Below are 13,850 nucleotides of genomic sequence, written 5' to 3'. Positions count from 1 at the left end.
GTTTTTAGTTCTTACCCAGCAATGGAACAGGTAAGACCTACCTTTCATTAATCTAAGTATTCGTCAGGTGGCCCCATCATCGTATAGCCCATGCCCCAATCCTCTCTATCAGATGATCCCAGCAATCTGGTGTGTGACTTGCAAATGGAAAATTATAATAGGGATCTGTTCACCTTTTATCAACCGCTCAAAATAGATGAGTAGATATAGAAGAGTTGTGGGTGTTATTGAATTTCAAGATAAAGAAATGTCTTGCACAGTGTCTGCAACAAATGTTGAAAAAATCTCATATTAACTTGGAACTTTCTCAAAGATTCAACTTTGGAGGTATTATATGGTTCTTGTTTGAAGGAAATGGTGGTTATAGTGCTTACCCAACAATGGTACATGTGGGACCTACCTTTTGGTAATCTAAGCCATTCTTCTAGTGGTCCCATCATGGGTTAGGCCATGCCCCAATCTTCTCTATCAGTATTAGATGATCCCAACATTTTTATGTGTGTCTTGCAAATAGAAAATCGTATCTGGATATTTTTTCGATATGTTCTGTGTGAGTAAAGAATGCTATCCATGGATGCTGAGCTTTTCAGAGAAATGTTTTGGTTATAGATGGTGATTCCTCGAAGCCCCCTACAAGCAAAAGGACTATTGTTGGCATGTATACGTGATCCAAACCCTGTTATCTTCTTTGAGCCAAAGGTATTTGATACTTTACCACCATGCATATCATGCACAGTCAAAATTTTGATTACTTTCAGATCATAGTAAATCAAGTTCTGTATTATCTGGAAAGGTCACAAATGGGACTGAGCTCATATTAAACAAGAAGAATTATGGGTAATTGTTCCTTGCCTGGGATCCTGCGCAAGCGGGCCACCCATGGCTCTGTGATCCAAACCATTGATCAGATGGACCTATTTGACTAAAATGTTCAATGGAAAATAGGTTGCTTATAACGGAATCTTCCAACCATTTTTTGGGTCTTCCTCATCCACGGTCAAGGTATTCCGTAACGGTAAAGGTGGCTGTAATGGCCACCATTGTTACCTTTATGATATGGGCTGTAACGGCCGTTACGGCCCCCATAACGACTGTTACGGTCTCTCTTTTTTTCCTATTGAAAAAAACCCGAAAAACCTATATCGGCCCTGTAACGGGCCATTACGAGGCCATTACAGCCTTTACGGGAGACATAACAGGCCATTACGGGGGTTGTAACGGCCTTTACGGGTCATTTTATCCGTAACAGCCGTTACAACCTTTATGACCCCATAACGTGTAATGGTTGCCACCGTTACCTTTACATAATGGCCTTTATGGCACACCATGTCCACAGTGGGGCCATCAAGATGGAATCTTATGCCTCAAAAAAGTAAACACCCAGATCCATAGCTCCAGTGGTAGACTGAGTGAAAGATACCTCGTTTCAACATTGAGGTCTTGGCATCGATTCCCTAGCGGGGGTGGCTAACAGTGAAGTGTGATCTGACAGTGGGTGTACTAACAAGCTAACAAATATTATTTTTTTTAAAAAAAAAGAAGTAAACATCTTCTGAGGCTGGGTACCTATATTTTATCATGAGTGGAAGAATGTAACGAAGTTAAAGAAGTATAAAACAATTGCGGATAGAGGTCGACCTTACCTTAGCTTATGGTAATGTTGAGCTTTTTGGGCCCCGCCATGATTTTTGTCGGCCATCTGAACCATGCATCTGGTAAAATGTTGATGTTCCTTCCATCAAAAGCTTTATCGTTATCATGTTGATTCTCAGAGGCTTTACCAGTTGGCAGTAGAAGAGGTTCCTGAGCATGATTACATGTTGCCCCTATCTCAGGCTGAGGTAAGTGAATTCCCATCATTATCAGATCCAACACTTTTTAACTTGAAATGACACACATTCTTGTCATGAAGGTGATTCGTGAAGGAAATGACATAACTCTCGTGGGGTGGGGAGCTCTGCTTGCAGTGATGGAACAGGCATGTGCAGATGCTGCGAAGGTATGTAGTTTAAAACAGTGGCTGAGCTATGGGTTCTTCCACAGCTGACATTTTTCCAAGCATTACATCCCTTCACCTTATTCATGCTCCTTTGCTGACCTGCTTTCATTATCTGGTGCACTGAATTCGAATCTGACACATAGTTGAACAATTCATGAACGGTACCATTTATTTGATGGCTCCTACTATCCATTGGCCACTGTAGAAAAGTCTAAAGAATGATCAGATGATTTAAATCATCCAATCAATGACCATCAAACAGACAGTAGAAAAGAATCCTGGCTGTAGCTAGCACAGAATGGGAAGTCGTCCACCAATGGAACAGGTAGGAACATTGAATTTGTAATTTGTGGATGGTGGTCTGTGAGTGGTGGGACCAACCAGATAATTGGTCTGTGTTTTCGATTGTTCCATGTGTTTGATTCGATCACAACATACCAGGTAAGGAAATTGGCGAGCTGAGCACACGTTTGATTTCCCTTTTAATAGAACTCACTCAAACTAATCAATCAGCACAGTTATCCTTGTTTTAATATTGATGCTTGCTCAGAGTCTTAGCATAGCCCTCTGACATCTTTTCTAAAATCTTTACTGCATTTATATACGACTTGGTGTATGATCAAGGTATATGGTCGAGAACTGAATTCCTCATAATGCTTCCAATCTCAAATAAAGATATTTTGGATATGCCTACATGAAAGACTCAACTAAATCCTTTTTGTGCTTCCTCTCATCCGCTTTTCCATCCTTCAATCCTAATCAATGTTCCCCTCCTTCCTGAAGCAATCTTTGGTATTTGTTGTACATGATCAATTCTATTGGAACCAAGGTATTTAAAAATCGGTAACTAACATCCGTTAGTGGGACTGTTATGCCTTATTGGGCCATAACGGCCGTCATAGAAAAAATGGCCTGTAAAGGCCAATACAGATTTTTTCAAATAAAAGAAAAAAAGGGAGAGTTGTAACTACCCTTTACGACCCATTTAGTAATGGTAATGGTGGGTCCGTTACGATCACTGTTACGGTTATTGAAGAAAACATCCTCATCAATCTCTCCATCCTTTTGAATTCATATAATAAGGTAACAAATCATGAGGATCTCTTGAGTTTTGATCAGAAGCTTTGACTAAAGCCTTGCTGCTAACTATTCTAACCAAGCATTCCAAATACTTGCTTTTGGTTCCCAAATAAAATAGGAGATCTAATTATCATCATCATCTAAGTCTTATCCCAACCAATTGGGGTTAGCTACACAATTCCTTTCCATCATTCTACTCTCTCTTTGGAATGTTATATTGTCAGGATTCATGATGAAAGTTATGGCAGAAGTTTCACACTGGCTGCCAACATGACACAACCCTCATCCTTTATCCAGGCTTAAGACTGGCAATGAGATCACAAACCTCTGGCAGGTTCTATGGATAGTCTATTACAAAAAATAGGAGATCTAATCATGATATTTAATTTGTATTCATTGATGCACTAATGATGGTGAATTGGTAACTGTTGGTAGAATTTGTTCCTTTTGGACCAATGTGGTATACTTATATTTGTATTTGAAATGCTGATTTTTTTTTTCTTGGATTTTGGGAAATTCATAGGATGGAATTTCATGTGAACTTATAGATTTACGAACATTATCACCTTGGGACAAGGAAACGGTAGAATCCTCCGTCAGAAAGACTGGAAGGCTTCTTGTAAGTACCCTCTCTCCATCCCTCCCAACATGGCTAAGAAGTTTTTGTACTGTCTATTGGTAGGTTAGTCATGAAGCTCTTGTGACTGGAGGATCCCTCCCTTTCAACATGGCTAAGAAGTTTTTGTATTGTCAATTGGTAGGTTAGTCATGAAGCTCCATTGACTGGAGGATTTGGTGCCGAGATTGCCGCTTCTATTGCCGAACGCTGCTTCTTGAAGGTAAAGATTGCATAACTATTTAATGTGTATTTTAAATTTGGACAAGACTACAATGATATTTCACCGCCATTGTTGATTTGTGGCATCTCATTCTTTGTACACATGGCATGCATACATGTCAATCGAGATAATTCAGCTTGCCTGTTGCGGATGGAGTATGTGCCAAAAATCATATTTCTCGATTGGTCTTGGTCATAACCATTCAATTGATGGCTAATCAAATGGATAATTAAAAATAAAACAGTTATCATTCTAAATTCAAGGAGTAAAATCAGATGGTTACGATGATTCAATTTGTGTGCATCCAAAGCCATGATCTGTCGTAAATGGGGCCCAAGAATTTGATGGTCTGAATATCAGTGTATGGCCAACCCTAATTAGTTGGAATAGGGCCATGATGATGATGATGAATATCCATATATGCATGTTACGTGTATGGTGGATAAGACCCCCACAACTCAAAAATTAGTGGTGAACTATCACTAGGGTCTGCTTTTTAGCTGCCTGAATTATGCTAATCCCTGATGGGTCAGTGCTTCTTTGTTAGGATGTGGTCTGTGACCCATCCAAATTGACTGGGTTTCAATGAAGACCAAACTGAATTGACCTCTCGAAACAAGTTTGGAAGGGTCAACTCAACTCAACTGAATTGACCCGACGTAATGAGTTGTGATGGCTCCACCCCTAGGTGAATTGCATTCTGAAACTGTGTTTCAAAACCTTGGTTCTAATTAGGGTTGTACACAAGCCAAGCTATCTTGAAAAGCTCACTCGGCTTGAACGACAACTCGAGGCGAGCCAAGCTTCATATAACCCAGATCGTTTTGAAAACGAGCCGAGTTCGATCATAGTGGATCTTGACTTGAACTCGACTCAACTCGAAGCTCGAGCTCGGCTCAACTCGAATATCATATATATATATATATATATATATATATATATATATATATATATATATAAAGTTGAAAATTAAATCCTACCCTACCCGTCCATCCATTTCGTACCCTTTCCCATCTTTACCCAACTCGCTACGACCGAGCTCCACAGTCTCTCTTTCTCAACACAAACAACAAGGTACATTTATGGCTTTATCTAACATTATAATTAATTAATTAATTAATTAATTGAATATTTGATTTGGGAGTTGGGTCGGGTGCGGGTTGGGTCAGTTGGGTCAGGTTGCTGGGTTGAGTCAGGTGCAGGTTGGGTGCTGGGTTGGGTCGGGTTGCTTGGTTGAGTCGGGTGCAGGTTGGGTGCTAGGTTGGGTCGGGTTGGGAGCAGGCTCGACTCAACTCAAGGTAAGCTCGCCTCAACTCGATCCACTAGCTTGCCTTGAGCTCGACTCGAAAGGTTTGGCAAACAAGCCAAGCTCCAATGGTAAGCTCAAGGCCGAGCACGAACGAGTCAAGCCAATCTTAGCCCACCTCGACTCGACTCGGCTCGATGTACAACCCTAGTTCTAATTGATCATTAGTTGTATTAACCATTCTACTATGCCTGGGCTATTTTGCTTTGTAGTAAGTAATATTTCTTCTTTCTACTATGGTCTTGGTAATATCATCGTTCAAAAACATGAAAACCCAACTCAATGTCTACCTTGGTTAGGTTGGCTTGAAGACTTGGATGAGTCTTTAGTTGACTCGATTCGATATTTAATAATTAAATAATATTTTTATTAGTATTTCAAAATTGTTCTATGTAGATAGAATATAAAAATAAGGTTCTACTAACTTCTCCATATTTATGGGATGTTAGCAACATCCTCAAACCTCTTAAATGGCACACAGGGTTACCTATCACCAACCAGAACCATTCTGTCATTCATACAACTAGCATCGAGCCATGGTGCAAGAATCACGCCAGCTGAATGATCATAACTCTTTGAATGGGGCCAATTTGTTACAACTGACCCCAAACAACGAGCCATAAATCACATAGTTAGAATCATCGACTCAATGTATTACATTAGAATCATAAGAAATACAAAGTGGGATCTATCTACTAGATGTTTCAAGATGATCATTGGACCTATGTTGTTTCTTTAGTCAATGTTGTTTGTCCATTTTCAAGCTACTGATTGGAAGCTTAAGATCACCCGAATTGCAAAATTTGCACCGTGGCTTTCTCGTAGTTGTATGAATGAATGAATGATTCGGATGGACAATAGGTCACCCCATGTGCCATTTAAAAGGTTTGTACACATTGCTAACCTCCCCGTAAAGGTGGGGATGGTACCAAACCACCCCCCCCCCCCCCCCCTTCTTTTTTGTTAGCTTGTCAGTACACCCACTGTCAGTTCACACTTCACTGTTAGCCACCCCCACTAGGGAAGTGATACCAAGACCTCAGTGTTGAAACGAGGTATTTTTCACTCAGTCTACCACTTGAGCTATGGATCTGGGTGTGGATGGTACCAAAACCCTGAAAATAATGGAAGGGATGCAAACACATGATGCTTGGTTTCTTAGATGGAGATGCTGCTCCTGCTGCTATAGGTCTTGGGTATGGGACCTCCTTTTTACTTTAAAAAATAAAATAAAAAATACACTGCTCAAGCGACTCGCTAAAGTCATGTTGCGTTGAGTTGGGTCCACCAAGTCAGGTGAGTCAGGCTTACAATCAAGTTTAGCAATGACTCAGCATAAAATCTTGCCGATTCGAGTTGACTCAGCTGAGTTTCGAGTCGAGTTACAAGTTTTAGAACTACGGTAAATTTCAGAAAACAATTTCTGGTTCTTTTCCTGGAAGAGGTTTGCTTGCAAGGTTCGCAGCAGATTGCGTGCCTATGTTGACCCTTTTGTGGTCTGTTTAGAAGCAATGCTTTGTCTTTTAAATACGATGTTTTATTGAGCAGTTTGTTCAAACCGGAAAACTGTACACATTGGACCTGTTTTTTAGTAATTGTAACTGCTTGTATGTCAATCCCATGGTGAAAGGCGAGACCCGAAAATCTCCTCTATCAAATGATTCTGATGATCCAATATCTTCCTTGTTTGATTGGACCATTGGCTCTAATTTTGCATTTGCAACCCACTAATCAGACATAACTTGCTGAAAAGAGAGCACCCTGCAATAATTAGAATGCCTAATGTGGGGGCATTTTCACACCGGGCTCGAGTGGGGTGGCCTGTGGGATGCAGGGGCACACTAGGGGTGGGCCCGCATAACCCATGGATTTGGGAGCCGTGTGAGGCAGGTGGCTCATGTGAGGTAGAACCCATGGATTTGAGGCCCACGAGAGGGTGGAACTCATGGATTTGGGGCTCACGAGGAGGGTTCAGTTGAGGACCTAACCCATGGATTTGGGGCTTAGGCTATGAAATAAAGGGATTAATTCGCCATGCTCTATCAGTTTGAGCTTTTAGAGCAAGTGGTTGATTGTCCTGCATCAATGCCCCAACCATGAACAGATAATCTGATGCTTCAGAGATTCCAAGGTTTCACTCTGATGCACCATTGAATTGAATTGCAATAATTAGTTAAAGTAGTGTTTGGATGCACAATCGAATTGAATTGTGAACAGTCAGTTTAATGAAGAGGTAGTGATAAGTTAATGTCTCACTTGAGGGTAAATAAATGTGATTTGCAGCTAGGCCCTCAATGTGAATCCAAAGGCACAATTCATTAGTATCCAGAAATAATCCCAAATCAGTTTGACGGTGCATCCGAACTCAACCTAAATGAATTGGAGATTATCAATCACAATAACTTAGTATTCATATTGAGGGACTGGCTCCAAATTGCAACTATGTTACTTTCAAGTTGGACTTGAATAAATGTCACTACAATTTTATGTTCATGTTTTCAGTTTGTACAAGTGGGCCAATGGTGATGTGATCCAAGCTGTCGCCGTGAATCACCCATGAACCAAAAAAATCCCCAGATTGGTAGGTCCTACCCATTGAATGTTTTTGGATGTGGGCCTTTGCTATAAGATCTTTCTTAGCCGTCCATTTACTGCCCACCAATTGAATGGTTAGCATTTTCCCGAATAGGAGATTTGGACTTATAGCCCATCCACAGTAAGGCATAAAATTATCAATGATTTGGATCACTGAAACATGGTTCCCAAATGCATAAACCAAAAACATGTGGATAAGGTACATACTCATACTAATCTTTTTTCTTCTTTTTTTTTACACACACCCACACCACATGTGCTCACACACACAACCCACACCACATGGGTGCTCAATCCCATGATCTCAATGTTGAAACAAAGTCTGCCTAACACTGATCCATGGAGCAGGACTTACTTGTCCTAATCATTACCTTTGGTAATTTGAGCTTTCACTTCTTCATGGGTAAGTTGGTGTTGGACATAGGCCAATGGGGCCCATTGGTGGGCAATCACTAGTGGGTGTCCCACGAAGGTAGGCCTCCTTTTTATTAATCATTTTTCTTTCTTTAATTTCAAATTCAACTTTAAATGAAAATTTAGATGAGGAGATAGGGATAAGACCGAATAATCCAAACTCTCCATCCTTTCTTATAAATGGGAAGAGACTCTCTCGTGAATAATACAATTAAGCAAAAACGAGAGTAAAAAGAGGAAATTGAGATATTGATGTTTGTCCATCTAGCTTGTCCTTGGGACGATCTAAGCCATAGATCGTAATCCGAGGCCATCTATACCATAGAATCAGAGTGATTAGACCCATCTGCTCCAGTAATGATTACGTAGACCGCTAGATTTGGATAGTTCATCTTCAACTTTATGGAGGTCTCATATCGTGTAGACCGTCAGATCTTGAGGGCTCACTCTTCCGCACAGACTTTCAGTTCACAACCATGGCCTACATATAATAAGGATACCATAAAGGATGCTATTGTTTTTTGGCCGTTTTTTCATGCTACTTCCTTTAAGGTGAATTTGGATGTGACTGAAATGGCAGGTGAAACAAAAAATTCCCCTTCTTTTCACCCCAAATCAAAATCCAGTACATATCTGATCCTGCCTGAAATACGACTGAAATTGATTTGGGTGGTTGAGCATGAACCCTTAGTTGTTTTCTACATTTCTGCATTGTGTCGTTGTATGGAATGAGAAATATGACATCTTACGTGGGTTTTGCAGTTAGAAGCTCCTGTTGCCAGAATATGTGGCCTCGACACTCCATTTCCTTATGCTTTGGAACCTTTTTATATGCCCACAAAGAACAAGGTTAGTTCATATTAATCTCTCTCTCTCTCTCTCTCTCTCTCTCTCTCTCAGTAATATGGATTTCCACTCTCTGACTGCAGATCTTGGATGGAATCAAAGCAACTGTAAATTACTAGAGATCCAAGTAAATATCCCTCCCTACATTTAGTTGGTAATGGAGGTTGGTAAAATAATAATCTTGTTGTGGTACACTGCCCTCTCAATGTAAGCATTCCATCCTATTTAAGGGCCGAACACTTATATGTGTTATCAAGCATTTTATCTCCACGCATGCAATCCCAACTGTTCATCTGCTTTGCCTTACCGGGCATGGGGCATACCCAAGCATCCCACTTGTTAAGATTATCCCAGCCAACAATTGGAAGACTATTGATGACTAAATGGATATTGGGAAAAAGTGCAACAAAATGTCAACACTCAGTGGGGAATTATCATACCAGCATTGTTATGGTTTTGAATATCGGTTAGCTGTGTCATAGGCATATCAATCATGGCCTTTATATATTATACGGATTGAACCACCAGTACGATTCAAATAAAGAGGGATAGTAAGGAAGCTGACATGGGTTGTGTTGGTGCTGATATAGGCAAGATATTTCGTGTCAGTAACAGTGACTATAATGGTCACCACCGTTATTGATATGGAAGCTTAACGACCGTTTCATCCCTCATAATTGTTGAAAATCTTCTCCTTTTTTTAAAAAAAATAAAAATAAAAATTCAAATTAATGTAAATATTCCAAATATGTATTTATTTTTTTATTTTAAACATGTTTATGGTAGCGTAAGGGTCCATTTTTTTGTAAGTTGTATCTGGTTATTTGGTGAATTTACGAATATGGTTATGTGTATCTAATATATAAACATTACAATCAAGCATTTTTTTTAAAAAAATCACTTTTTAAATTATTGTTTTTTTAAATAGCCTTTGAAGCTTTTATTCATCCAAATCAATTCAGTCTACGGTTTTAATCTTAAAAACTACAATAAGAATAGTCAAAATCTATCCTAGAATAATCTAGGAAAGTTTTTGAAATAAGAAAATAAAATAAAGATAACTAGATTTAAGTAGAAAAAAAAAGTGGCTATTTTTCAGCCATAACGGGGATAATGGTTGTTATGTTCCATAATGGAATAATACGGGCCCAAAAAATCAACTATCCCATTTTATCCCTAAATCGTATAATGGTCACAGTCATTACTTATACATGCCGGTCTTTATAACTATATCGTAACAAATACGTGACACTTTGCATAGACATCTCCTTGCTCTTTTCTTTTTTTCTTTTATAAATTTCTCATTTTTTCTGCTCCTTCATTTCAAACATGGAAGAAGCAAACTCAAATTTAGAATAGATTTATTCCTACTCTGGCAGCCAAAACACAAGTTTTTGAGATAGACGCCAATATATTAAAGTGGAGTAGACCGTTCGGGAAAAATCGTATGGAAGGTTGAACCATCATTTTTATTTATTTATTTATTCATCTTTTTTACATTTTGACATATGAGATAGATCTAAAGTTCAAGTGGACCCCACCATAGAAAATAGTGGGGACAGTGACATCCACCGTTGAATTCTTCTTAGGGGCCACAGTAGTTTCCGATGAAGCTGATATTTTTGTTTTCGCTTCATCTATATCTATGTTAACTTATGAATAGGATGGATCTTAAAAATACATCACTGTGGGCCCTATAAATGTTTCAACGGTGGGTGTGACGGCTCCCACAGTTTTCTGTGGTGGGTCCACTTGAAACTTAGATATATCTCATTCTCTTTGTAATGCCATAAAAGGATCTATACAAATGGTTGGACGGTATGGATACAACACATGCATCATTGTGGGTCCATATAGTTTGGTGACATCACTTCGGTAGCGATTTGGCTACTGACCTTGTCCGTATCGAATTCGCCGAATTGTGCGGCCGCACCCGCATCCGTGGGGAACTGTCGGTACATTCTTCGTGTGTGTGGGACTGTGGGGCCTATAAAAGAACACGCGCGGCTTAATTCGAGGGAATCTGGACCGTTCGACGTGTGGACCAACCATTCACATTGATGATCCTAACCGTCGATTTCGTGGCCCCACAGTCAGGGGACTCACGCATCTCGGTTGATCCTGGGATCTACCGAAGCCGCGCCCATTTTCTTGTGTTTCACTGTACAACAGTACACACGTACAGCGACAGATGTGTATCGCACCCGTAGAACCAGAAGTACGGACTATGGTAGATCGATCTAGCTACACGTCAATCTGATCCGTCCAACTAGTAGAACATAGTACGGATGGAATTTTAGTCCAGATTTACATGGATTAGATGCTTCTATGCATCTGATTAGTGTCCTCTAAACCAACGGTGGTCAACAAAAACGATGAATTGAAATATCAGATACGTAACGCAATACCATATTTCGAACACTGGTGGGGCCTAGGATGGACAAATTCTTCCTACTTCATCACGGTGAAAATATATGGGCCCACCTTATGATTACGGTGGACCGTTGGATAATAAGGGTCCACCGTAGATTTCACATTGCCCAATATCATCTAAACAATTATTCAGAAAAGGGCTTGCAAATTGAGTGAAAATACCAATTTAAGAGCTAGGGTGGGCCCACATCTGATCACGGCGCAAACATACATAGGGCTTAAGTAGGGAAGGATTTCCTTGTGTGGGGCCCACAGAGATGTACTTGACAAATCCAATCCGTCCATCTGTTTTGAAAGATCACAATAGGATAGGATTATAAAAATCAGGTAGATACAAAACTCATGTGTGCCATATCACAGGAAACAGTGGGATTGAACGCCGGGAAGTGATAGAAGTTTTGTATCAAGATGATATTTGTTCCTACAGTTTATCTGAGTGGTAATAATTCTATGGGTGGTTTGGATGATATATAAATACCATGGTCAGTAAGGTCTCAGTGGTGGACGTTGCTGTTCCCACTGTTTTGTTGGTGTGGCCCACTTGACTTTTCGACATGCCTGATTTTCACTATTCAATACTATTGTGGTCTTTCAAAACAGATGGACGGAGTGGATTCATCACGTCCATCTCTATGGACCCCACACAGCCCCGGTCACAGAACTATATCTTTGCCGGGGAGCCTCTGATCACGGTGGGCCATCACCATCACCAACCGTTCAAATAAGGGCCTACGAATTGATGGATAAGACCAATGCCCACCTATGATCACGGTGGAAATATGAACATTCGGCTTGCATGGGTCCACCTATGATCATGGTGGACCATTGGATCCGAGGGGTCCACCACAGCGGACTGTCCGTGGCCTGACTGATATTAATTTTACGGCTGTAATCATCCTGTCCTAGTTATTCAGGACATGTGCAATTTCCAGGGTATTCTGTACAAGCCAGCACTCACTGCAGGTAACCACACTTGTAGAATTTTCAGCCTTACATAGCTTATCACCAATGGTAACCACAATGACAAGCGATTTCAATGGTGGGACCCTTTGTCACGGACACTTTAAATGCCTTTGGCATAAATTACATGTGTCATTATCAGATAAAGTGATACTGATGTGAAAGCCCTAGACATTAGAAATCGGATTGACACTGATCAGTTACCCAGCATGCCTTTATAGGCAGTGAGTAAACTTTGTAACCTAGTATAAATGTAGGTTGTTTATCTGTACTGTTCATCCATTTTTCCAGCTTTTCATTAGTTGAGCCCAAAATTAAAATATATGAAATACTCAAGTAGACCACACTATAGGAAATAATGAAAATAATGATTTTCATATTTGAAACTTCGCTAAGGCCCACGGTAATGTTTATTTGTCATCTAACTTATTTATAAGATTACACATGTCTATAAAATTGCATAGACATGGATGAAGGAAAAATACAAATATCAACTTGATCTAAATTTTGGTCTCTTAAGAATTTTTCAACAGTAAACTATCAATTTACATTGTTTTCTATAGTGTGGTTCACTTTAGCTTTGAATATGTATTAATTTTGGAATAATGCTCTAAAATTACCTAGTGCTTTGAATATGCATTATTTTTGGGCTAAAGCTTTAAAATTATCTAGTAAAGTGGATAAACGGAGGGGATAGAATGCATAAATCACAGTAGACACGGTTTACTCAATATGCAATTGGCTTCCTTGTTATTATACTAGTCATTTTTATTTTTTCTTTTTTCTTTTTAAAATTAATTTTACTATAAACTAGGAAGGCGAAGCGCTGCCGGACTTGAATTGGTTTGAAAAAGCTCAGTTTGGATTAGTTCAAATAAAAGTTCAAACTAAACAAAGTCTTGGAGTCAAGCTTGTTAAAAAAAAAAAAACAAGCAAACAAACCATGCTGAAACCAGGGATGTACCAGCTCGATTCGGCTCAATGGTCGGCTTGATTAAGTTTGGTTTGATTTAACTCGATTGGGCTTATAAATTATATACACATTGTTTCTTGTGGTGTGATCCAATTGAGCTTTGGATATGATTTAATTTTGAAATTCACATAACTCATAGATCAACAGAGAACATTTCATTTGAATCTACTCGTAGGGCTATTGTGAGTTGTATGCCAAAAATGCAATTTCTAAGTAAATAAATTTTAGGGTGGGGTAGGCTTTTCTTATTTCCCTCTGGTATTTGCTTGTCTGCTATAAGTTAGGTGAGGCCTGTTTTGTTTTCGTGGAGCCCACCTGATATCTTTAGTTTGTACTTCATCTGTTCATATATACAAAGGTATGGTTTTAAAAAATAATAATAATAATAAATAAACAAATAAAATC

At 39.4% G+C, this 13,850-nt stretch overlaps 1 protein-coding gene across 7 annotated transcripts in view; it reads left to right on the top strand.

Moving 5' to 3' along the window:
• The window catches only part of LOC131249257 (2-oxoisovalerate dehydrogenase subunit beta 1, mitochondrial), a 57,435-nt gene that overhangs the window by 27,103 nt on the left and 16,482 nt on the right, over positions 1 to 13,850 (top strand). For 2 of the 7 annotated variants that reach the window (XM_058249905.1, XM_058249904.1), the window contains 7 exons: positions 610 to 699; positions 1,773 to 1,841; positions 1,913 to 1,999; positions 3,603 to 3,698; positions 3,841 to 3,918; positions 8,996 to 9,082; positions 9,163 to 9,507. In XM_058249905.1, the coding sequence (XP_058105888.1) occupies positions 610 to 699; positions 1,773 to 1,841; positions 1,913 to 1,999; positions 3,603 to 3,698; positions 3,841 to 3,918; positions 8,996 to 9,082; positions 9,163 to 9,198 (543 nt within the window). In that variant the 3' untranslated portion in view covers positions 9,199 to 9,507. Of the gene's footprint in view, positions 1 to 609; positions 700 to 1,772; positions 1,842 to 1,912; positions 2,000 to 3,602; positions 3,699 to 3,840; positions 3,919 to 8,995; positions 9,083 to 9,162; positions 9,508 to 13,850 lie in introns of those variants that run through there. The other 5 variants (XM_058249909.1, XR_009172773.1, XM_058249906.1 and 2 more) reach the window with 5 other exon arrangements.

The sequence above is a fragment of the Magnolia sinica genome, chromosome 6 (assembly GCF_029962835.1).
Source record: "Magnolia sinica isolate HGM2019 chromosome 6, MsV1, whole genome shotgun sequence".
Lineage (NCBI taxonomy): Eukaryota > Viridiplantae > Streptophyta > Magnoliopsida > Magnoliales > Magnoliaceae > Magnolia > Magnolia sinica.
Note: the sequence above shows the minus strand (reverse complement) of the source record. Positions and strands in the feature narration are given on the sequence as shown.